General features: G+C 42.8%; 1 protein-coding gene across 1 annotated transcript in view; it reads right to left on the bottom strand.

Annotated features, from left to right (window-relative positions):
* KCTD15 (potassium channel tetramerization domain containing 15) overlaps window positions 1-26,422 on the bottom strand; it is a 54,704-nt gene that overhangs the window by 15,071 nt on the left and 13,211 nt on the right. Inside the window, 1 exon segment of the mRNA XM_075118420.1 lies at window positions 5,744-5,888. Coding sequence (XP_074974521.1) covers window positions 5,744-5,888 — 145 coding nt within the window.

Below are 26,422 nucleotides of genomic sequence, written 5' to 3'. Positions count from 1 at the left end.
TCTGCCCCCACCACCCTCCCATGGGCCCACAATGTGGATTTTGTCCTCCCTGAGAAAGGGACAGGGTGATTGACCATATTGTCTAACATCGTCTCCAGGCCCCGCCAGAGAGGATTTCCATCTCTCCATCTTCCTGTGATACCCAGTGCACAGCCCTGACTCCAGCACTATGCTTTTGGTCATATATGGCCCTTAATGTCTGAAGACAGAGGAAATGTGCTCAACAGGGCCGGCCCTAGACCAACTGGTGCCCCCCTCCATTCGTTAAATGAATATCTTATATTTTTTATTCTATTTGTAGCCCATTTCACGACTTCAATGCAGAATTTGCATGCATGATTTATCCCTGTCATATACAACTGACTGGCAATGCCCTCCCTCTTATATACCTGCAAGGGCATGGCTGACAATGTTCTAGGAGGTTCAAGGAAAATGTCTTTCTCAGAAAGTCTGGAAGATTCCATGAGATTCTACAAAGGTCCAGAACATTCTAGGATGTTAGTGAAAAATGAATCCACATATGGAATACTTAGAACATATAACTTCAAACATTCTATTTTCCCTTTTGTCGCTAACAACAACCGCCTGCCCCTAAATCCGGCCCTGGTGCTGAACGAAACCACTCTGAGCATGCCTCCTATTAGCTGCTACTCTGAGGGACACTGATGATGGCCTCGGCAGAGGAGGAGGGCTGTTTTGGCTCCCACTACTGGAAGGTTTGTGAGAAAACTCCGCCATCTCACAGTTCTGGGCGGGGGGCTGATGAGAAACAATATAAGGGGCCGTTCAGCAAGTGTGTTTGTGTGCGTGTGATTTTCCTCTCTTTCAGGGAACTGCAGCTTCAGACCTCTCAGTCCTGGCTGGTTATTGGTTGGTCTGCTGTATCAATCCCCTCTGGAATCACAGCTCCTTACCTTTGTTTCTACCAAGTGATGGTACAGTCTGTTAGATCAGTTGAAACAGGGAACCTATGAACAGTGGGCCACGCACACACACTGGCCATTCCTTGGTACCCAGGACAATGTTTAGAGCTGGAGAGAATGATTGACAAGTCTTCTTAACAGACAGCGGTCCGCCTTTCTACAAAACACTTTATCTTTCTGCTCGTGATCTAGTAGAAAAGTGTTCTGGATAATCTGTTGCAGATTTCACGTTTGCTAAAGGTCATGGTCACCTCTTCGATTTGACGGTTATATCTCACTGGGGGTGGGGAATTCACGGCTCGGTTCTACCCCAGTGAGTCAGTGGGATTACTCGTGGAATAAATCTCTATTCACGGTGAGTAAAGAGCTGGCTGCCAGAGACTGTAAGATACTTCTAAGGGCCTGATTTGCTTCCCTTACGGCTGGCTAGGGATGATCTTTATTTTTGTATCACCTGTTCTTCTGCACAGTCTGAAATGGCGATGTCCCTGGGGACTGTATTTGCTTGTGTTTGTTTGGAGGGGGGTAGCCTACTGCCTTCTGTCCTCAACCGTTTTCAGCTCCACTGGCAGCACGATGAATCTCTGGTCACTGAATGAGTTCCCTCCCAGTTCCATGCTCAACTGCATATTGCTAGCATGGGTAATTAATTAAGGTTAAGTTGATATCAAACAACGTTTAGACTTGGCCACACTAATTTTAAGGCTCTATCAAGGCAAAGGGAAGGTTGGCCTTGTGGTAACAGTGCCACCCTTGCTTCCAGGCAATCTGGGTTCCATTCTAGGCTCTACCCCAGAGTTCCTGGGTACATCTTTAGCTTTTTGTGCCTCTGCTCCTCCTGTTCAATAGAAACAAGAACACTTCCTCCTCTCCCCACACTTTGCTGGTCTTGTCTATTCAGAGAGTAAGTTCTTTGGGCAGAAAGAAAAGGAGTACTTGTGGCACCTTAGAGACTAACCAATTTATTTGAGCATGAGCTTTCGTGAGCTACAGCTCACTTCATCAGATGTATACCGTGGAAACTGCAGCAGACTTTATATACACACAGAGAATATGAAACAATACCTCCTCCCACCCCACTGTCCTGTTTCCTTTTGTTTTTTCCTACCCCCCCCCCCCCCCCAGATGTTCTGGTTTAACTTGGATTTAAACTTGGAGAGTGGTCAGTTTAGATGAGCTATTACCAGCAGGAGAGTGAGTTTGTGTGTGTATGGGGGTGGGGGGGATGTGAGAAAACCTGGATCTATGCAGGAAATAGCCCGACTTGATTATGTAAAGAGTTGTCACTTTGGATGGGCTAGCACCAGCAGGAGAGTGAATTTGTGTGGGGGGGTGGAGGGTGAGAAAACCTGGATTTGTGCTGGAAATGGCCCACCTGTTGATCACTTTAGATAAGCTATTACCAGCAGGACAGTGGGGTGGGAGGAGGTATTGTTTCATATTCTCTGTGTGTATATAAAGTCTGCTGCAGTTTCCACGGTATACATCTGATGAAGTGAGCTGTAGCTCACGAAAGCTCATGCTCAAATAAATTGGTTAGTCTCTAAGGTGCCACAAGTACTCCTTTTCTTTTTGCGAATACAGACTAACACGGCTGTTCCTCTGAAACCTGTTCTTTGGGCAGGACATACACGCAGAAGGGTTATGTACAGTCCCTGGCACAATGGGCCCCATTTCTGGTTGGGGGCTTGGAGTATAAATAACAGGCCCTGAGCAGTACAAAGGGGCTAAATTCTGGTTGCAACTGGCCAGGAGAAAATTCCCCTGGAGGAGGGGATCCTTCTGGTGGCATAAATCCAGCCACTCCTCCCTGACATAGAGAGCATACCAGAGGAGGTATGTCTACACTGCAATTAAAAACCCACTGCTGGCCTGTGCCAGCTGACTCAGGCTTGTGGGGCTCAGGCTAAGAGGCTGTTTAACTGCAGTGTAGACATTCAGGCTCAAGCTCTGGGACCTTTCCACCTCACAGGGCCTTAGAGCCCATGTGCCAGCCTGAATCCAAACATCTATACTGCAATTAAGCGTCCCCTTAGCCCAAGCCCTGCGAGCCTGAATCAGCTGGCACGCACCAGCTGCAGGTTTTCAATTGCAGTGTAGACACAGCATTATGGACCTTAGGCCAGTGGCTTAAGTGAGAGCAGCCCCTAGCAGCTCTGACTCCCTGAGGCTGCGCTGGTGCAGAATCAGGGATCTTTAACCAGTTCCCTGCCTGCCCTCCATCCCCTTTGCTAAGCAGAGCTTGGATGCAAGGGAAAATCAAGCCCAGCAATTAATAATAATTTCAAAATGTCTAAAGCATCACTTTGTACACTGCTTAGAATCCACAAAACCATGAACACTGTATAATCTGTTAGGAATGTTGGTCTCAGGAGGGAGACCTGTAAGATGCAGAATACTTTCAAGTCTTGCCTTATTAGTAATTGGAACTGTAGTTAATATTCACCGTAAACACACCAGTCAGACTTGACAATAAAGAATCACTAGCCTAGGAACACATACTCCACTTTCTCTGCATTTCAGTGTTAACTTCGTCTGAAAACAACACTTAAATAGAAAACACAAAAACACTGGTGCGGTACTAACATTCCAAATTTTCCAAAATAACAATCTGAGTAGCAATTCAAGTTGAAAAGCAACTTGGCTTAACCTTGAGGCTACTAAACGACTTGATTAAATTAAAGGGGTAAAAAAACTAATAAATATTCAAAACACTTGATAATGCTTTGTTTGACATAAAAAACATTTAATGCAAGTCTCACTGGAAAACCTGTAAGGTTTTATACCTTAAATAATGTTTTGCATTTAGAAACACCAAAAGATTCCATTTGCAGCCTTTGATTGTTTTCTTCTATTACTTTAATCACACTGGCAAAATTACAAGATTTCTCCGAAGTCAAAACTGTTTACAGTGCAGTTTTACAGTGTATAGCTTTGCAATGCATTCTTCTTTGCATTTTTTGTTGAGTTACTCCTTACCTAACAACACTTTGCTTTTCTGAGCCTTCATTACCCTGGGGTCTACTCTAGAGCTATCTCAGGGAGGAATAAATTAAAAATACAATTAACCCCATCCAAGAAGGCAGCATGGAACAGTGGACTGAGCATGGTCTTTGGGGCTAGGAACGCCTGAGTTCTAATTCCAGCCTTGCCATAGCCTCTTTGAGGCTGGCATACACTTTGAGGATACACATTCTCACATCCCCTTGGTTCTTGTTGTACAGCATCTCTAAAATCCATCCTCCCAAACCCTTGACAATGCCTTGATCCTCTCTCCCAGTTACTGCAGGCTCCTCCTCCCAGTTCTCCTTGGCTGGCTCCCACCACTCTTTCCAAAATATGCTGCTAAAATCATCTCTCTCTCCTGCCATTTGTACTATGACCCTTTTCTACTCAGATCCCTTCACTGGCTCCTTCTCATCATCCACAAAGTGCTTGCAGCCCTTAGCTTTATGGTCCTGGCCCAATTCCACTCCTATCTGCATCTCCTCTCTCATTTTCCCCGTCAGCCTTTCTGCTCTTCCACCCCAACTACTCCATTTATAGTCTTCTCCCTCTTTTCCACACTTCTCTACACTCAGACAATCCACCTCTTTTGCACAACCTTCTCTGCATACAGAGTGCTGAAGACCACATTTCTTGTGCAAAGCCCTTCAACAAATAATCTACGACAGCCAAACCTTGCCACTGCTTTGAGACCAGATCTTCCAGTCTCCATTCTCATCATATATTATGTGTCTGCACTCTGATGTCTGGCCAATTTAGACAGTAACTTCCTTGGAGCCGGGGCCATGTAAGATTATTCTTGCTATATAAAAAACAAAAATACCTTATTTGCACAGCAATGGCTGAGATTTGGTTTAGGTTGGGGGAATGGTTATACTCCCCATTCAAAACTAGTGATGATTCCCATCTGAGGAATGACTCCATCATGACCAAATTATGTGCCCTATCTAATTATACATGAAAGCTGAAATTTTATTGAAAATCTAGGAGCATTCCCCTTTCCAGAGGCATGTCTGCCAACTCCAAATGGGGATATATTCTTATTTAATTGTGGTGTCAGTGACCTGCTGCACTACCTTTTGGATCCTGTTGTCTTTTAATTTTTGGACACATGCCTGGATATATCAAGGCATTCGTTTTTGTAAATCCAAATATAAATAAATCACCTAGGAGGAGATTAAGTCTCACCACTCAACCATTGAGAATTAGCCAAGTTGTCATCATCTACAACCAAACAGTCAAAATATATTACTCCATAGAATCCCTTCAAAAAATTGCATTCTCCTGAGAGCACTTCATCTTTCACAATCTGTGTTAGGGATCTCTCCTTGAAAGCAAAATGTCTTAACGAGTTATGTCTAACAGAAATCCTCATGGGTTTATTTAAGATTATGAGGGGTTTTTAAATCACCAATTTTACTTTATACAACTCAAATTGCAATAACTATCAAATATGAAACATTTCTTTAAGGTGCTGAACATTAAACTGTGGTAAATGTCAGCTCTTGCTGCTGCTGCTTCTTAATTGTTGTTATGCCCTGATAAATAAGCTAAAAATGTGAGAAAATAAAATTAGTTTAGAAAAACTGATTTAGCCTTGAGCTTCATCATTTAACTTTTTATGGTATCCATGACAACCATGGGTCTATTTATTAAATCATAGCGTCCCCAATGTAATACACAACTACTAAAAACTTTAACAATAAACATCAACATATAGTTAACTGTGTTTAGGTCAAACACACAAACAAACCTACACCAAAATAAATGACAGAATGGGGAAAAAAATGGATTGTAGACATGGCCTCACTTACCTTAAAGTCATCTGGGAGTAGCAGTTTAGATGTCCTTAGGAAACTTAATATGTATCTGAAAATTTCACCATCTCGATCAATGAAATAATGTTGTTTTAAACTGTCCAAGACAATAGGCTCTGTGCCATTAAACAGACGACTTATTCTGAAAAAAGAAAAGAAAAAAAATGGGTAGAAGAAAGACAAAATTTCATTAGATCCTGCAGGCTTAGAAACAGTCCAGCCAATTCAGTTGTCTCAGTTCAACTTGCATAGGGATAACAATAATAATGCAGTATCTTAATTCTGTAAACTCTGTGACAAAGGAGAATGTGCGCAAAGATAGATGTTACATACATACGCCTATGTAACACACACACATACATCTATACTGATGGAGAGAGGGCCTTATTTCGCAATCACTCCTCATGTAAAATTCTCATTGTTCACAATAAGGGCTGCAAACAGGGCCCATAATTTTGACAGGAGTATTGCCTAGAAGGCTTTTGCCCTGCAATAGGCTGTGCATAGCTGATATGGATACGGGGCGCTAACTATGTAATAAGTCCCTAATTACCATGTACAGCTTATCCTGAATTGAACTGTGTTGACCTTCTAGCCAGTACATTTTTCACCAGGTCAGTTCTCATTAGACAAAAAAAAATTCAATTTTTGAGAAGACAGTTTAAATTAGCCAATGTTAGTTACATAACCCCCCCCCCCCCAGTGCTAAATATTTAGGCCTCTGTGGCAGAATGGTTTAGACAACTAGTTTTTGCACAGCTAGGAATGGTCCATACAAGCTTCTGCAACTATTCCACTTGAGGCCCTGTTGCCAGTATTCCAAGAGGAGTCATTTCTCACCAGGTGAGGCGTACAAAGGGAAGTCATTTACGTGTTTGGTTGCCAAAGAAAAGGAATGTAGACATTATGCCAGGTGGCTAATTGGTTAGACATAAACCTGACCAAAATGCAAAGTTTTAAATATTTCCTCTTTAATGAGACCATCATTCCAGTTCCCACTGCTATCTCCTTTAAGTTGTAAACAGTATACTCTACATAGCAAGAGACCTGGGCATTGCTTGGCTGGGATTTCATCCTCCCCAAAGTTACAAATGACTGTTTGGTTACAATATGCTTTGTCTTCCCTTGAGAAATAACACAACTTATATAGATACACAAACACACATGCAATATTCTTGAAAGCAGCATCATAGAAGTCAGAGACAGAAATAACCTATGAAGTAATCAAGTCCATCTCCCCGATAATCATAGTTTCCTACTGCAGTTACTAGTGTTTTGCCACATTTAGTTTTAAATGTCCCAGACAACGGGAGTTCCATTATTTCCCTGCGAGAGTATTCTGTGGTCCTCTAGATTCCACCGCCAAAAAATTTCCCCTACTAGTTAGCTTACCTATGCTCCCACTATTCCCCATTGTAACCCCTTACACACTCTAAATAATTTTCTCCCACATCATGATACTAATGCTCATCAAATATTTGTATTAACTCTCCCCTTAGCCAAGCTATACCATACACAGACCCTGTTTAACCTTTCCTTATAATCTTTCCAGCTCCTTAATCTTTTTTGCTTCTCCCAGAACTCCCTAATTTGCCCATCTCTCTCTGATAATGAGGTGCCCAGATCTGACTGCAGTAAGCCAGGTGCTACTGCACCAGAGCTATTTAGAGAAACTAGCACCTCCATATTCTTTGATGGATATTTTTGTGTCTGCAGCCCAAATTTGAACAGGCCTGTTTTGAGGCTGCATTGCACTGCCAATCTATGTCCACTTTGCTCTCCACTCTTGCACCTAAAATCTGGTGTCTCCAGCTCTTTCTAATTTAGTATCATCTGCAAATTTAATTAATGTGCCATTTACTGTCTTCTGTATTAATTATGGAGATATTAAATAAGAATGAAGCTGACACAATTCTCTGCTATACTTCACTAGAAATCCAATGCCCTTACCCTGACTCCACATTTTGCTGTTTATCTTTGTCCTGTGTTTACAATCCTTCAGTTAGTATCAATACATGTGCCAGTGTTTGCATCATAGCCAATTTGAATTATGAAAATATACCAAATGCTTTCCTAAAATCCAAGTACAACACATCTGCTGCATTTCCTTCAACTTCTAGTTTTGCAGATCGACCAGAAAAAGCAATCAAGTTTGCCTTGCAGTGTTTATACAGTGTAAACCCATCGTTCCATGAGCTCTCGAAGTTTAAACGTCTTGTTTTCACTTAATAGTTATTCCACTATTTTGTCTTCTAATTGTTATTTTACTAGAAGTTACTAGGGGTATCTGCTTTAGTTGTTACAGGTTAAATATACCCTTTGAACAGTGCTATATTTTAGTCCATTAACTACAGGGTTAATTTCCTTCACAAAGTATGCACGTGGGCTAAAGGAGTCCAACTGAGTTTCTGTGCAGCTCTTCAGTTTAACTGGAAAGAGTAAGAGATATCCTGATACAACAACTCATGTTCAATTTTGCACTTGTATTGAATTAATTTGCTTGGTGACAAAGTAGCTTTGAGAGCTTCTACAGAAGACTGCTGTCTTACAGCAAGGCTGCAGCTTTGATCTCTTACCCCTTGGAACCTTTCTTCTGTGTTTTAAGACACACTGAACGAAATCCAATGGCTGCTTTCAGATTATTCAGTATAAAAAGAGGAATGTTTGTCAACAAAGAAGAGACGTAGGGAGGACTGGAGAAAGGATTTCCAATTAGGCTGTGCTTAGCGCAGTGCAGGACTTTTATTGTAGAGAAAACAAAAGGCGAGTTTTCAGGCCTGTGTGGATTGCCTTCAGCAGTATTTCTTCACTACTGAATTTTGCTGCTTGGGAAACTCACAGAGTGTTGAAAGACTTAACTGCCACCCCAAAACCAGAATGAAAAACGATTAAGGATTTACCTGACATTTTAGGAGGCTCTTAGGCTACAAGAACAAACTTCAGTTGCAGTATGTAATGCTGCACCCAGAAAGGGTTCCTCCTCCTAAATTATTTCACAAATGCAAATGACACCTTTGTGAAATCCGCTAGAAGGAACAACATTTCTGGAGCACATGATGAATTCAGTGAAAATGACAGGAACATGGGTTTCAGGCCGAAGCCTTGCATGACAGTTTTGCTGGGGATCTGTAAAGCCATGAAGAGCCTGCTTACCGACAGCTGCACATTAGAAAGAATGATCACTTGATTTGCTTACTCAGGTAGGTCTCACTTTGGAAGAGATGAAACAAAGCCTGCAACAGTATGGAAAGGAATGGTTTGCAGCCTGTTCTGTAAAGGAATAGCATAGCAAATAAATAAAATAAATTGCAATTTAGGCAAATGAGAGTCAGCGTGCAAGATGCCTGTTTGGAAACCACAAGAATCATCTGTGTCCTTTACAAGACCAGACAGCTGCTGGAACTGCAAATCTGCATATAACTATACAATAACAGAGGGTCATGTGTCTGGAGAGATATGCTGTTTCCTGGGACACTAGGATATGGAGACTCCTCAGGGCTTTAGCAACTTGGCACTGTGGTTCAGGCATGTCATCAAGCAGATATAACAGAGATGCCAAGGGTTGGCTGTCCTTAAGAGTAAGATTTACAGCCCCAAAGAGTGAGATTCAAGGCCAAAGAGTGAGACTTTCCAGGTGGCGCGTTTCGTCACTGCTTAAGACAGGGACTCTCATCTTTGGTCCTTGGCGACATCCAATAGTCCAGGTTTTTAATCCAACCAGCGCTTAATAGTTTGTTTTAAAATGTAAACTGCTAAATATTGCACATGAAATACTTAAATGGCCTAATTCATACTAAAGTCTAGGGCAGCGGTTATCAACCTATGGTCCGTAGCCCCCTGAGGGTCCATGGATTATGTCTAAGGGGTCCACAAGATTTAGACTGAAAACTGACTGAACAAAATTCAACTATATATACAAACAACAGATTTCCAAAGGGGTCTGCACCTCCATTTGAAATTTTTTAGGGATCCACAAATGAAAAAAGGTTGAGAACAACTGGTCTAGGGCACAGGAGAATTTTATCTACAATGGAAACCAATGGATTTTAATAAAAACAATTACTTGCTGGTTGGAACAAAAACCTGGGTGGTTGGAGATCCCTGAAGACATGAATTTGTCCAGTGTGGTTTTAATTTTGAACTGTATTTTGCAGACCCAGCAAACTTTTGATCCAGTCCTGTTTGTTTTCTGGGCAAACTCAGATTTTTTTGACCACATACACACACAGGCGGATTAGGGGCTTGTGGGGCTCTGGGCCAGGGCAAGTGGGGGCCCCTCCCTACCCCTTCTGCCTGCAGTCCCCCGTCCGGGCATCTTGCTGGGGACCGGGGTCAGGGCATGGGGGCTTCCCCTGCTCCCCAGCAGGAGCGCTGGGCGAGTGGAGTAGATTGGGGCATGTCCATTTTTCTGGGGGGCCCCCAGTTGGCCAGGGCCTCTGGGCACAGGCCCCATCGGCCCAGTGGCTAATCCGCCACTGCACGCACATACGCCGCCTCCTCTCTCGCCCATAGAGAATGCCTGCCGGCCTGCAGTCTCCATGGTTACCACAGTACACAAGCTTGGAAAGCAGCTTTCCAAGCTCGAAGCCCTGGGCCTGAGGCCCCGAATGTACTGTTGTCTCTTGCAGCGCCTGAGTAATTTTAAATCTTTATATATTTACTCAAAATGAGTGAGATAAGCTTAGGAATGTGTGTGAGTGAGACAGCATGCTAATGAGCGAGTATCACACCCAATGAGTGAGACTTGACATGTCTGTATTCACAGGGAGGAAAGCGAGGGGAAGGGATATGGAAAAGGTGGCAGAAGAGCACGACTTGCACTGCACAAGGAACCTCCTGACATTCAATCCACCAGTGATTATTGTTGTAAGTAGAAGTATTCATCACCGCAGTATCTGTGGCAAAATGATATGAAGCCAGCTTCAGCAGAAACCACTTACTTTCACTGCAGTTTGGAAGAGAGTGGAAACCTCAAGAAAGTGAAATACCAGGGAGGTGGGAAAGTTTCCAGCACTGAGATCTTATTTAGTACTTCCAAAAACTTCTACATGTCTTCTCTAGTAATATTATACTTTTTGATTAATAAAGACATTTTTGTCATGATTTAATTTCCAGACATTGGATCAAATCCAGACTGGATCCATTCAACAAGTACCTGTAGGTAGGCCTTAGGATTCTGCAAGGCCTTAGGATTCTGCACTTGCCTTCCCCTTGCCCCTTATTCCTGAGACATGCTGGGAGTACTTTCCTGTAGTACTTTTTACAGTGCCGGCTGGTTCAACAGCTCCTCTTACCAGCCTTGTCTCTTCACTGCCCACTCTGACTGCAAGGCACCTCTTCCACTTTGCGTGGCCAGCACACAGCAGATGCTAAGCACACGCTGACCAGTGAGATGCTCCTCAGGATACGTGTGTCCACCTGGCTCCCTTTACTCCTGCTACTCCCCAACCTGCCTCTGCAGAACAGTGCCCACAAAATGGCTGTGGTCCAGCTCTGGCCTAGTGGGTCTACTGGTTAATTTGACGCTGGATCAAACACTTTTCGCTACTCTTCCTCACTTTTCGAATGACACCTGCTGATTCTATTTCTATAGTTTCTTTGCACTTCCATTGTTTTTGTTAAAGACTTTTACATTTTCAGTAATATTTAGCCAAAATGCCAAAGGGGAGTTTCCAGCTTTATATTGCTTTAACAGGGATATTAAGATCCCCTTTTATTAGATTAAAAATATACAAACCAGCCAGCCAACCCACATTTGAATAACTTTACCGGTAAACTCTTTTCTTGCTTCCTTGGAAATTAAAAGATCAGTTTACTGCTTTTAGGTATCTACAGACCCTCTGTTTCAGCCCATGTTAGGCCAGTAACTCTGGCCACCAACTCTCTACCTGGAAGACAAAACTAAACTCTCTTTGGTGCTTGTCAGAAATCATTTCTTAATTTAACAGAGAGGTCATTACTGAGTAATGACAGCACTGTCAACTCCTGGGGTTCATGAGTCAGGCCCCCAAAAATCATGAGATTGGCTTACAAATCATTAAATTTTAAAAATAAATGTTGAGGTGGTTTTTTATTCCTGCCATCTGCTTTTTGAGCTTTTAGAGTCACATTTTCAAGATCTTCTTCATTGCCAAAAAAGGGGCTCTTTTTTAAAATGAAAGCTGAGATTTACCCCGTATCATCTGACTGCAAGAAGCTTTAAGAAAAATACCAAATAACATGAGACTTGTGATAAAACTGGGGGCGTCTGTAACACTTGATGTGAAAAAACAAAACTGTGGCTACTCTTCTCTCAGGTTCCAAAATTCCCCTGGCCATACTCACAGTCCCCCAGCATCCACAACACTTGCCACACCCACAAGTCCAGCATTCCCCACCCATCACACCCACTTTGCCAGCTCCTACAAATTTCATTAACAAAGCATGCTAGGCAGTGTCAGTAAGACTCTTTACCACAAGTAGTGCATTAAAAATATTAAATTAAGTAATTATGTTATGAATATTTAACTGTTCAGTAATATTTTTGTGATTTATAATTTATTTGTTTACATTTATTAAAAATGGATTTTGTAGATATTTCTTCTGCCCTTTGTCAAATTAGTCAGGAATCTACATTTAGAAAATTATCTTTAAAATGTGGCTTTTTGTAATTTTTTTGCAGGGAGGAAGGGAAGAAATTCTACTCTGGCTGTGCTCCAAGCACAAAGTACCTTTACTGCTCTGTTGCTCTATTCTTCTCTTCACCTGCTGCTCTCCTCTGCTTTTCCACACCCTGCTGTTTTACTCCAAGCATAAGCAGAGTGGCAAAGTGAAGTTGACAAGATCTCTGAAGCTCTCTCTGCACTTGATAAGGAGTCTGTCAGTTGTACTTGGCTGCTTTGCTCGTGCATGGAGTTGGAGCAGTAGAGGTGGGGAAGCAGAACATAGGAGAGAGAGGAAGGAAAAAAGGGACTAATTTCTTTAAGTATATCAGAAGCAGGATGTCTGCCAAACAGTCAGCGGGGTCACTGGATGATGAAAGTGCTAAAGGAGTACTTAAGGAAGACAAATTAGTTGCGGAAAAGCTAAATGAATTCTTTGCATCGGTCTTCACCTTGGAGGATGTGGGGAAGATCCCCACACCTAAGCCATTCTTTTTAGGTGACAAATCTGAGCAACTGTCCCAGACTAAGTTGTCAGTAGAGGCGATTTGGTAACAAATTTAACAGTAATAAGTCACCAGGAGCAGATGATACTCACCCAACAGTTTGGAAGGAACTCAAATCTAAAACTGCAGAACTACTAACTATAGTATATAACCTATCGCTTAAATCAACCTCTGTACCAGACGACTGGATGGTAGCTAATGATTTTTTAAAAAGGCTCCAGAGGCGATCCTGGCAATTAAGGCTAGTAAGCCTAACTTCAGTACCAGGCAAACTGATTGTATAGTAAATAAGAGAATTATCAGACACTCAAATAAACACTATATACTGGAAAGCGTCAACATAGCTTTTTAAAAGGAAATCATGCCTCACCAATCTATTAAAATTCTTTGAGGGTGTCAACAAGCATGAGGACCAGACTCATCCAGCTGATAATAGTGTACTTGGACTTTCAGAAGGCCTTTGACAAGGTCCCTCACCAAATGCAGTTCAGCAAACTAAGCAGTCACAGGATAAGAGGGAAGGTCCTCTCATGAATCAGTAACTGGTTAAAAGATAGGAACAAAGGATAGAAATAAATGGTCATTTTTCACAATGGAGAGAGGTAAATAGCGGGACTTGTATTGTTCAATATATTCAGAAATGATTTAGAAAAGAGGGTGAACAGTGAGTTGGCAAAATTTGCGGAAAATACAAAATTACTCAAAATAGTTAAGTTCAAAGCTGACTGCAAAGAGTTACAAAGGGAGCTTACTGAACTAGGTGACTGGGCAAAAAAATGGCAGATGAAATTCAATGTTGACAAATGCAAAGTAATCCACACTGGAAAAATAATCCCAGCTATACATAAATTAGCTGCTACCACTCAAGAAAGAGATCTTGGGAGTCATTGTGGATAGTTCTCTGAAAACATCTGCTCAATGTGCAACGGCAGTCAAAAAAGCTAACAGAATGTTAGGAACCATTAGAAAAAGGATAGATAATAAAACAGAAAATATCATAATGCTGCTATATAAATCCATGGTATCCCCCACACCTTGAATACCGACTGCATGGTGATCTAGTTGCCCCATCTCAAAAAAGAAGTATCAGAATTGGAAAAAGTACAGAGAAGGGCAAGAAAAATGATGAGGGATATGACACACTTTCCACATGAGGAGAGATTAAAAAAGACTGGGACTGTTCAGTTTAGAAAAAAGATGATAACGGGAGACTGTGATAGAAATCTATAAGATCATGGATGCTGTGGAGACAGTGAATTAGGGAAGTGTTATTACTTCACTCAACACAAGAACTAGGGGTCGCTCAATCAAATTAAAAGGCAGCAGGTTTAAAACAAACAAAAAGAAGTACTTCTTTATACAATGCATAGTCAACCTCTGGAACTCACTGCCAAGAGGTGTTGTGAAGGCTAAAAGTATAACTGGAATTAAAAAAAGAATTAGATAAATTCACAGAGGACAGGTCAGTCAATGGCAACTACTCACAACAGTCAGGGATACAACTCCTTAAACCACCGACTGCCAGAAGCTAGGACTAGCTGATGGACTGGATCGCTCAATAATTAACCATTCTGTTCATTCCGTCTGAAGCACCTGGCACTGGTCACTGTCAGAAGACAGGCTACTGGGCTAGATGCACTATTGGTATGACCAAATATGGCTGTTCTTATGTTCATCCAAGGATCTCAACGAACTTCATATAAAATAATTTAAGATTCACAAGGCCCCTATAAGGTAGGGACAGTAGATATTATTTTTGTGTTGAAGATGGAATGCTGAGACACAGAAAAATTAAGTGATTGGCACACAGGACCAGAAAGCAGTTGAGTAGTATTTCACCCTGCCACGCATGCCATTTGAGAATATGAATTTACACTGAAGAAAACGAGAGACTGCCGGCAGAGTAAGGTACTATTCAATATGCTAAGTGTAACAGAATTAACCCAGGCTTAGATCCCAGGTCTCCTGTCCTCCAGTCCTATGTTGTAACCACAAGATCACACTTTGGCTCCAGCATTGAGCAGTACTGCTCAATGTTTCCAGCAGTATTTTTTTTTTCACATTTTCACTCTGTCTATTATAAAACTAATGAGGCAGACCCAGATTCACTCCAGGGTATGCACGGGAGTCCCCAGTGGCAGAAGGCTATCGGGTGAATGGAGCTGGGATAGTGAAAAGCAGCTGCAACCTCCTTTATTATGGGGTGCATTTAAGGGGCCCCAAGCTGCCTGAAAAGCAGGTGGCACCTGCCAGGGAGAAGGCATAGGCGGCCTAGGAGCGTACTGAATTAGCGCCGCCTGCTCTGGAGCCCTGATGAAAATTCTGAGGGAACAAAGCACTGCTGTCCTTGGCTAGAGCACATCCTCCTCCATGCCCTGCCACACAAGGGGCTTAGCTGAAGCGTGGAGATGCCATTTGCACCTTTCTGCACCACCTTTCCTAAATCTGGCTCATAATTTTATCTTTCAACTGGTATGAAGATTAGTATGAAGCTCAATAGAAAAAAAAAACCCTCCTCTGGATAGTTGTAGTATATTTCCACACACTCTCACCTATCCAATAGGGACTTTTAAAACCTTTTCCCATTATGGCTAGGGCCCCAGCAATTTCACAGCTGTGAAAAATGTGTCAGGGACCATGATATAAGCCCTTCCCCCATGAAATCTGATCTCCCCCATGCTGCTGGGAATGCCCCAGCTGGGGGCTTGTAGCTGGAAGTCCCGGCCGGGCTAGGGAAGGACAGGACTTCGGGCTGCAGGAATCTCTGGAGCTGGGCAGCAGCCCCATAGGTTCCTGCAGCTAGAGGAGGCTTGTGGAGGTGGATCCAATCTCCCCCTTGCTGTTGGGAGCGCCCCAGCTGAGGGCTCGTACCTGTGAGTCCTGGCCGGGCTGGGGAGGGAGAGGACTTGTCCTTCCCCTGCACAGCCATTCTTGGAGAGGGGGAGGAGATAAGACCCACCTCTGGGGCCTCCCAGGAAGCTCTGGGGCTGGTCAGCAACTCCAGAGGTTCCTGCAGCTGGAGGAGGCTTGTGGAGGTGGGTCCAATCTCCTCCTTGCTGTGGGGAGTGCCCCAGCCGGGGGCTCCTAGCTGCCAATCCCACAGTGCTGGGGATGGACAGGACTCAGAACTTCCTCTTCATCTACACGGTTGCTTGTGGGAGCGGGGGGAATCAGATCCACCTCCAGGTACCTTTTGGGTTGGGACCCCTCTCCCCCGTTAGAACACTGTGAAATCTCAGATGTAAACATCTGAAAACGTGCAGTTGACCAATTTTAAAACCCTCTGGCCATGAAATTGATTGAAACAGACCCTAAATTTGGTAGGGCCCAAATTATGGCAGCCAGATAAACAGCCACCCTTGTGAGGGGAAAGGAGCACCAGGGCATGGGCCCTTGGAATTCTACAGAGACTAAACATATAGCCCTGCTGCTTTACAGAGGTGCCATTTGTGTGCTGCCATGAAGGTTCTGCCACAGGTTCCATTACAAACCCTTATTGTCACAGTTTAATAACTCAACCACATAAACTTGCTTCAGGCTGAAACTTGGCACTTAGGGTGTCAGAGCAGGAGAGAATTTTTGTTTTAAACAATTTTTCTAAAAAGTCTATTGTTCATTTTTATATATTGATGGGGGAAGGAAAGTATGACAGCCCAAGTTGGGGGTTTCAGCTCTGAATGTGCCATGCTGCCAACACCAATCATTTATAGACAGGGCCTTATTTTCAAAGGTACACCTCTACTCCGATATAACGTGACCCAATATAACACAAATTTGGATATAACACGGTAAAGCAGCGCTCCGGGGGGGGGGGGGGGGGGGGGAAGGGAGGGGGGTGGGGCTGCCCGCTCCGGTGGATCAAAGCAAATTCGATATATCGTGGTTTCACCTATAAAGTGGTAAGATTTTTTGGCTCCCGAGACAGCGTTATATCGGGGTAGAGGTCTATTTATGTATGTAAATAGGCAAGTAGGTGCCTCGTGAGATTTTTAAAAGCACCTATGCCCCAACCCTCAATGCTAGGTTGAAAATCTGGTCCTTACCCCATAAACAAAAACACTAGCAGAAAATAGAGAGCTAACTCATCGCGCTCTTGTACTAAAAGCTGTGAGATGTTAAAAGTTACTCAGCAGACTTAACATGTTCCCTGCCCATCATTCTACCAGGGAGAGTGGTTTGTGGGCCCACAGAGACCAGGGCTTTCCAACAATGCCTGCATCCCAAAATCTTCAAGGAAATCCGACAGGGAAGGCCAGTCCTTCTGCATTGGTCTAAGAGACTCCTCCCTGGCAGCACAGCTCAGTGAGAGCTGCTGTCACAGCATGACTGCCCACAGCTGCTCCCTAGGCCCCAGCCGTGAGGAATAGAGGGCAAGTTGATGCCAAAACTGTCAGCACTCGCTTTCACTTGACTTTCCACCTGAAATTCTGCAGATTTGCCAAGATATTGCTGTCACTTTGATATGACTGTCGACTTTATCCTGGGCTGACATGACCTCCCTAACCATGGAGCCCCAACCATGCAATGGGCACACAGATGGGCTTCTTCATCCTGAGCGCAGATCCTGGAAATGGCAACTCAGATTTTCCATGATACTATACAGCCAAGGTAAGAAAGGCTTTCTTGAGACTGGAGGGAAAGTGGCAAATGTGATATAGCCACTGATACCCATTGTGCATCTCCCCCACCCCCCGCCAACTTCCACTTGGTTTAGCTTACCTCCTCTCCTGTAAGCAAATATGCTTACTTAATTTAGGCCACACTCTCAAGAATCTCAAACTCAGCTTCTCATTGTGATTCCACAATTTTGGGTTAGGTGCACAAATTCTATTGGAAGTCAATGAAATCTGAGTGCCTACGTTATAGGCACATTTAAAAATCCCATCTATAAAAAATTCCGGAGATAAATGGCCAAACGTAATGTCTAAATACGGAACCTGATTTGTAGATACAAAATTTAGGCTTTTTTAAAAAATATAACCCAAGAGCATTTATCTTTCATTATTTAAAACTGATTTGGACAAAGCACCAGAGAATATACTGTACAGTTCAGGGAGGAGGACAAGACAACCTACAAGGTGAGCGGTTTATCCATCTCTAATTTCTATAATCCTGTGTTCTTGCCTTTTAACTTTGATGCTGGAACTCCATAGGAGTTTTTTGAGCCATATGCTCACACTGGAGTGCTTTTGAAGGATATTACACTCATTAACTATTACGCACCTAGAGGAACTACTGGATCTATTACTATTACCTAGATTTAATACTTTATATTTTGCTGTGCAGGCAAGAATATCTGTTTTTGCAATAGATCAGAGCTGGTATATATATATTTTATCAACATGTAGTTTTAAAAGTCAATAATCCAATGTGGCCATTACCATTCACTTAGCTAGGTAATTCTTAAGGTTCTAGGATGATTTTTTTTATACTGTGCCTTTTGGGGGTGCAAGGAAGGAGCAAAGAGAAAGAAGTTATGGCTAAAGGACCAGGGTTGAAGGGAAAACAGTCTCCTTTTAAAGTTAGTGGAGAGTCCAGTTCTGATCTCATTTCCACCAGGTTTACACTGTTGTAAATCTAAGGGCGTCACTCCTAATTTACATCAGGGTAAGTGAGATCAGAATTAGGCCCTTTAGAATTAGTTATTCATCAGTGCGGGAGGACTGCATGAGCTCGGAAAACATGTCATCGCGAGTGCGTTTTTTTCGCTTTCTAATCTGCCATATCCTCAAGGACAGAGATGATAGGGGGAGCATAGAAACATTCTACACTCTATGATTCTGGGGGGACTCCATGGTCACCTGTGCTGTTGAGTTCATCACACTGACCAAACAGGAAATGGAATTCAAAAGTTCCTGGGGCTTTTCCTGTGTACCTGGCTAGTGCATCGGAGTTCAAAGTGCTGTCCAGAGCGGTCACAATGGAACACTCTGGGATAGCTCCCGGAGGCCAATACTGTCAATTTGCATCCACACTACTGCAAATTCGACCCAGCAAAGTCGATTTTAGCACTACTCCCCTCGTCGGGGAAGAGTAGGGAAGTCGATTTTAAGAGCCCTTTAGGTCGACGGAACAGGGTTGGTTGTGTGGATGCAGTCATTTTTAAACCGACCTAACGCGGCTAAATTCGACCTAACCCTGTAGTGTAGACCAAGCCTAAGAGTCTGATGTTTTTGCTCTCTTTGACTCTTTTTACTTCAATCCTAGTTGCACTTTTATTCAAGGAATTAGTAAAGATTCAAAAAAATAATAACTTACATTTGCTAAAAATATCATTTTAAATGTCACTGTCCCCACTACTCCACTTTGATCCTCATGAGAGTTCTTCATCTTTTATGTTTCATTAACAGAGAACTTACTCTAAATGTGGGGTGTAAAAATCAGTATTGGAGTGATATTAAAAAAAACAACAAATCCTCTAAGTACCATCTTCACATTCCCTAGTCTCCCAGAGAGCCCTATCCTGCAGGAATTGCATCTCCATTCAAATTCTGTGGTAGCAGAGGGCACTCAGCACCTGGTAGGATACATCTGAAGATGCCCAATTCAAACAAATCATTCCCGCCTCTTACAAACCTATTACTGCTATTCCTTTAAATAACTCAACCCGGAGCAATAAAGGCCCAGAACACACACCCAAAGAATAGCAAGCTGCATCTGTAGGGTCTTCAAAACTGGGTTAACTTTCTTCTTTTTTACTACACAAACTTTCATCTAAGCAGGAGATAATTAAACATTATGATTAAGATTCTCAAAGCTGACTGGAAGATTTACACATAGCTTCCATTAACATTAACATGGTACTGCTGGGCCCTTTGGGAGGCTGGGGAACATGAAGATATTAGTTTTGTTTTAATGTTAATGGGAGCTGTGCGTGAAATCTTTGTCCCAGTGAAGTCATTGGCAAATCTCCCATTTCAGTGGCACCAGGATTTCACCCTGTGTACCTAACTGGTGCAAGTCCTGTGCCTGCCCATCCCCTGCAGGTGTGCAGGAAGCCTAGTACTGCCCGGTGCAGTTTTGCTGCCTAGCAGGAGGAAGGGACTGGATCCTAGGAGCCGCACAGAGCTGCTTATTTCAACAAGTAAATGGTGCTGCGTAAATGTTCTCCTGATATGCTAGCTTCAGGCAGGAGTATGGGTATGGCTGGTGCATAAGGCTAGAGCCTTCCATTTTTAATTTACCCATATACCTTTCTCTGACTTTCTGAGCACAGATACACTAAAGGAGCAACTTTCTCCGATAATGCTTTTCAGCATAGCAGAGCATAAACTCTCAGAGACTTCCAGTAGCAACTCAGTTATATATGGGGCCAAATTCAGTGAGGGTATAAATGTAATTTTACATATTGAGCCCAATTCTGCCTCAGTTGCACAGGTACAAGTCCCTCTGATGTAAATGGGACTTACACTTATATGCAGACGTGACTGTCAGTCAGTCACAAAAGCAGTGTAGTGGAAGAGCACTATAACTCACATTGGCTGGGCATTCAGTGGGTGTGCAAAACAAGTGCATGGTACACCAATTTGGTAAACTAGGATTCTAAGGAGGGTATTAAAGTAGGAAAACATGTTTTAACTTACATTCTCTCCCTTAGTTGCTTTTGCTGCAGTCCATCCGTTCATCCTTTTGGTGTGTAATTTATACTAATTCTGCACAACCCCTGAACACCAACTGTGCATGTTACATTAGGCTATGCCCAATATGTAACTCACACCTACATTTGTGTTCCTATTTTATCCCAGGTTAGCCCAGAGAATTCCATAGGAGCTGTAGCTCCACTTACTGAAGACAACAGATGGCTGAACAGGGCTACTGTTCTCTGCTTATTTGGTACTACATTCATGGGATCCGAAAGCTGAGTCTATCCCTATCTATCTATATTTCTGAATCAGAGTTAAGTTGGTAAATTAATAATGCTCCTATTTATTTTTACATTTGGTTAAGTTGTACTGATTTTTTCCCAACTGTTCATGTCCAGAATTATCTGTGTATTGTAGTTTGGAGAGAGAATACAACGAACATGGTCCTTATTTGCACATCCAGTATGCCTATGATCATTTTGTTTGAGAATCAGAGCGGATAGCAGATGACAGACACAACCCAAATGGAATTTCCAATGGATTTTTTTGTTACTACTGCAGGATGAGAGGAGGAAACTTAGTCAGTGAAAGGAAGGTGTCATGAGAGGTGTGCCATGGTTACACTCCAGAAGACAGAAAGACCCTCCCTCTCTGAGCTGTTGGTAGGTAGGGTCATACAGAAGGCAGTGTCACTAAGGAAGGAAGACTACATCTGCTACTTAAGAGATGTGGCTCCCATTCTTCAACTTGATGGAACTAGAAAGAAATCAAATAAAAAAAGCCTTGAGCCATTGGCCTGAATGGAGTAATTCCAGATCTGCTCCACCGTAACTGAGAGCAGAATCTCACTGCTTGGCCATTTCAGTGTTACTGAGTTGTCCATTCTTAACATGAACAATAGACCCATGGGTTTGATTCTGGTCCCACTGAAACCAAGAGTAAAACTTCCTTTGACTTAACTAGGAGCAGAATCAGGGTAATCATTTAACCATCAACCCCTTCTCCCCAAAAAATATAATTAACATTAAAATGGTAAAAAAATGTGCTTATTTGTTTGGGTTTTCTGACAAACCAATACTGGATTTTTTTTAATGTAAGTTTAAAAAACTATCATTAAATCTTTTCTTTCTTCAATTACAACATTAACATTAGTGGCCCAAGCTCTGTTCTCATTCGTATCCAACAACCACAGTGACATCAATGGGCCAAATTCATCCCTGGTGTAACTCCAATATAGTAGAATGACACCAATCATGATTTTGTCTCAGTGAGGTTATATGGGATTTATGTGAGTGCCAAATTTGGCCTAGTGCCGCCAACATATTTCACCTTTCCCAACTGCAAAGCTTCAGCCTTTGGTGTCGATAAGACTGGTGCAACTCATTGGCCGGTGGAAGGCAAAACACCTGCAGAACAGTATGACACCAAAAATGTTAAAGACTCCCTGAGTTTTTCATTATCTACTTTCCCAAGAGAGAGATTTGCTGCTGCAAAAGCTTCTATAGTTCTAAGTGGATTACCTGCCAGCACTGGGTAGCATCTGCACTCCATTAGAACACAGACGTAACAGCAGCATGCCCTTTGGACTGTGATTCCTTCATCGTTTCAGCTTTATGTTGCAAATTTCATTTTTCCAATTCTTGCCAACCGATCCTTTCTGTGTATGTGTATCAGCATTTGCTGCATAATAGCTTTCCACTATCCACGTGCAGGATTCCCTTCAGGTATTGCTTTCTGTGGTCCTCAGCAGATAAAAAAGCAGCAATTTTAGCCTTTGAACTCATACCATACTGCAGTAGAGTGAAAGCAACACAATACACGTGAACCCTAGAATACACAATACACGTGAACCCTCTGCCTAGCCAATATATCCTGTGCACCAGCTCTAACAGGCAGACTGTAGTCACACTGATTGCATCAATACAGAGTGAGAGTGCATACACGCTAGGCTAATAACCATCCTGCTTGGGAAAATTGCAAATAAGAACAAATCAAGGAAACACTGAACTCTGAATATGAAAACATCAAAAAAAAAATAATGAAAAATCAAAGATTAGAAGACAGAGAGGGTGACCTCCTTGGACTGAGCAGGGGTTGGAAGTCAGTAACTCCTGAGATCTAATTCCAGCTCTGCTATGTCCCCATCTGTAAAATGGAGACAGTGGGCCATATTCATTTCTTATGTAACTATTGTTGTCAATGGAGTTGTACTAGGGATGAATGTAGTTCACTAATAGTTACCTCCTGAGATCATAAATAAGGGGTGTCAGGAGTAATTACTTAATGTTAGTAAAGTCCTTTGACAATGTAAAATGCTAGAGTGTATGAGGGATAGCTATTGTTATCAATTTATTATTAAATTCACATGGTAGGGAAATCTGCCCAAATCCGTAACGTAAGGGTTACTGTTGCTTTAGCTGTGTTAGCTAAAGCCTACTCTGTACAGAATGTTGTGACTAAGTGCTCAATAGGTCTATACTCTCAGACTCTTTCATTATTTAAATCTCGTGTCTGGCATGCCTACATATTATTCAACTGAAATATGCATTTTGCTTTTAAAGCCTGTTTTAACCCATGAACACACTGGGCCTGATTCTGATTTCACTTATACTGGAGTAAATTTGGAATAGAGTTACTTCAGTAGAGTTACTCTTTTTAAATCTTAGCTTTCATAAATGAACACATGCGTGTAGGTCACAATATATATACACAGAAAGACACCTATAGTAATCACCAGTGGGATCATTAAAATAATTAAGCTAGGCCTAGAGACAAATTCATTTCACATCATGCTCCTTACAAAACATACCCTTCATCTTCATAGTCCAGAGAGTGTATTTTACAAACATTCTAAGGAGTTAATGAAATATTACTCTAAGTAGACTATGTCTGCATTCCATAATAGGGTCTGTATAAATCAAAACTTGACTTGTGTGGACAAATGACAGTGAAATACACTTAAAGTCCAAATATCAAGAGGTAGCACCACTTTACTGCATTTTTACAGTAGTTGACTATGACCTCAGGATATGATTTCCAATGGAATGCCACTATAGCTTCATTGTTACATAACTCCTCCACATGGGATGGTGAGTGTGCTGGATGCACAGCATTAAAAGAGAAAAATCAATAAAGGAGAATTCCCTTTGTTTTGAGTATAAAGCCACTGTTACTGTGTAGCAGTGATCACAGACAGAATACTTTACACTGTTCATCAACATGAAAACAACCTCTACCTGCACATGAAAGCTAGAAACAGGTTGCTTCTATGGCATCCCGTGGGAGAATTTTCTCAAACTATTCTGCTCGTGCTGATGCTATTCATGCTTCACTTGCAGTGCCATGTAAACTACTGCATCCTTATTCTGTGCAGCTGGTGCCACTGTGCCCTGTCAGGTGAAAGGGTAAGATGGGCATCTTGGGTCGTAGGAGCCAGAGAAGGAATGAGGAAAATCAGTATAATTCCCCGAAAGGACAAAGAACTGATCCAACTAACAGGTGTTTTACAACATCAGAGTCGGTAATAGGTCAGGATGGCACCATGAGTTGGATCCCTTTACTTCCGTTGTCTGAAAGCTCTAACAATGCTTTCCAGAGCCCTGTCTGGAACCAAGAACCTGCCTGTAATGACACATTTTTTACACAGGCAGCACGGCAAGGGAATTGTAAAAGAGATGAAAGGAGAGAGGCATTTGCATTGCACTTAACCACAATCACGTTGTCTGTTTGGGAAAATAAAAGTAGAGTAGTTGGACAAAGAAGACAAGGATAGCTGAGATCTGAACCTAATATGCTGGAGATACTGCTCAACACCGATCCTTGCAAAAGTATTACCCCATAGCTGCTCCCAAAGGTTGTGAGAGGGAGAGCTCTCTACTGAATGACCATTGGTCATGTCAGTCAGACCTGTCTAGGAATGCTTCTTATGACTACAGGAGCTCTGCATTATCAGAAAAACACCTAGATTGTCCTTCCCAATATACCGTCCAAGTTGAACTGGCAAATAAACTAACATGAATGTTTAAGCTTCTCAAATTCTATTTTTAGAACAGCCCATGTTGGGGGACAGCAACATAGATACAATTTTATGTTCAGAAATCAGATAAGCTTGATCACTGCTATCAATTCTTCCCCATTATTAGCTTGTTTTCCACCCCTTCCACAAAGAACACGACACCCATTTATGCCAATGATCTCCAAGTAACCTAGGCTTGGATAGATATTAATTTGGGGGAACATGATTAGCAGAGACCAGCTAAGTAACTTTTTCCTTGCAAATTCCATTAAATGCTCTGAGTAAACATCATGCCTGTAATTCACTCATGAACAGAGCTCCAGCGCTGGGATCCAGTTGATATGAGTTGCACTCCCATGGGCTAAATTCTCATCTCGGAGGCTGGCAAAAGTCCCCTCGCAGCAGGTTCTGCTGTGTAAGGAGGGGCCATGCAAGGGGAAAACACGTTGAGCACACAGCACGTTTGCCAGCACACAGCTCCCTGCATGCCCTGCATGGGCTCCCTGCATGGGCAGGGCAGATCCAGGTCTGAAGAATCCACTCTTACACAGACCCTCCTATTCCCCGCATCTCATCAAAGCATGGCATTAAGACCAGGGGGACCACTGCAGCCTCAGCAGAGTAGCTTTCTGGCTAAGGGAAGAAGATTCCTTCCCCTTCGCTTTGTCCCAGTGCCCAGCCCAGCTACTCAGGCTAGGCGCTGGCTTGAGGATTTTGCCCCTTATTGCAAGAAAGTGAGAGGGAGTGTAAAATGACTGTTCCAAGCTGTAATTGTGTCACAGTTTTGTTTTCACAGAGACCATGTCCTCATCACCATGGAGGGATCGCACAGTGCATTTCTACACTTCTTGTGCTCTGCAGAGCTCTGCTCTAGCCAGGTAGCAGCATTAGAGGCCCGTTTAGAGGAATGGCAAGGAAATGCTTACTAAATCCATTCCACCTCAGAAGCTGTTGTAAGGGTGTGTGGAGCCCTGACTGTGTATGATAACACTGAATAACATTCTGCACGTATACAGCTCCTTTCCGATGAGGATCACAAAGCATTGACATGAGTAAATTAAACTGCACAACGCTCCTGGAAAACATTATTTTACATATGGGGAAAGGGAGGCACAGTGAAGCTAAATGACTAGATTAAGTTGAATTACTTGCTTCAAAAAACCAGCAACAGAACTCGGATGTCTTAGCTTCTGGAATCAGGCACCTTGCCCCCTTTCCCCTCATTCTTCCCATGATTGTAGCAGCAGCAAGAGGGCAACTGCCAGTGTGCAGCCTCACTGCCTCAAGCCACCAGGCTGGGAGTGAGAATTCCTTTTCCCTCTCTCCAACTCATATTCACTGTGAAGTGCAACCCTCCTTTTCTGTGGTTTTATGCAGATTTTTTGTGGGGGGGGGGGGAAGCACCATTTAACCCTAATTTGGCCTTGGTCCTGCATATCTTTACCTGACAAAATTCCCCTGGAAGCCAATGGGACTTTTGCCCAAGTAATAACAAAGTAAGGCCTGGTCTACACTGGGGGGGGGAGGGGGAATCGATCTAAGTTACGCAACTTCAGCGACATGAATAACGTAGCTGAAGTCGTCAAACTTAGATCTACTTACCGCGGTGTCTTCACTGCGGTGAGTCGATGGCTGACGCTCTCCCGTCGACTCCGCCTGCGCCTCTCGCCCTGGTGGAGTACTGGAGTCCATGGGAGAGTGCTTGGCGGTCGATTTATCGCGTCTAGTCTAGACGCGATAAATCGACCCCCGCTGGAATTGATCGCTGCCCATCGATCCAGCGGGTAATGTAGACAAGCCCTAAGAGTCAAAGGATTTAGTCCTAAATGTGAGTGAATGAAATAGCACGTTCCTTCCATAACAGTGGAAATTCTAATGTTAATCCAACATAAAACTAGGTGCACGCACATCAAATTGTGAACAAAAACTCT

Source organism: Caretta caretta, chromosome 12 (assembly GCF_965140235.1).
Source record: "Caretta caretta isolate rCarCar2 chromosome 12, rCarCar1.hap1, whole genome shotgun sequence".
Taxonomy (NCBI): domain Eukaryota; kingdom Metazoa; phylum Chordata; order Testudines; family Cheloniidae; genus Caretta; species Caretta caretta.
The sequence above is the reverse complement of the archived record's forward strand: the minus strand, read 5'-3'. Positions and strand labels throughout refer to the sequence as shown.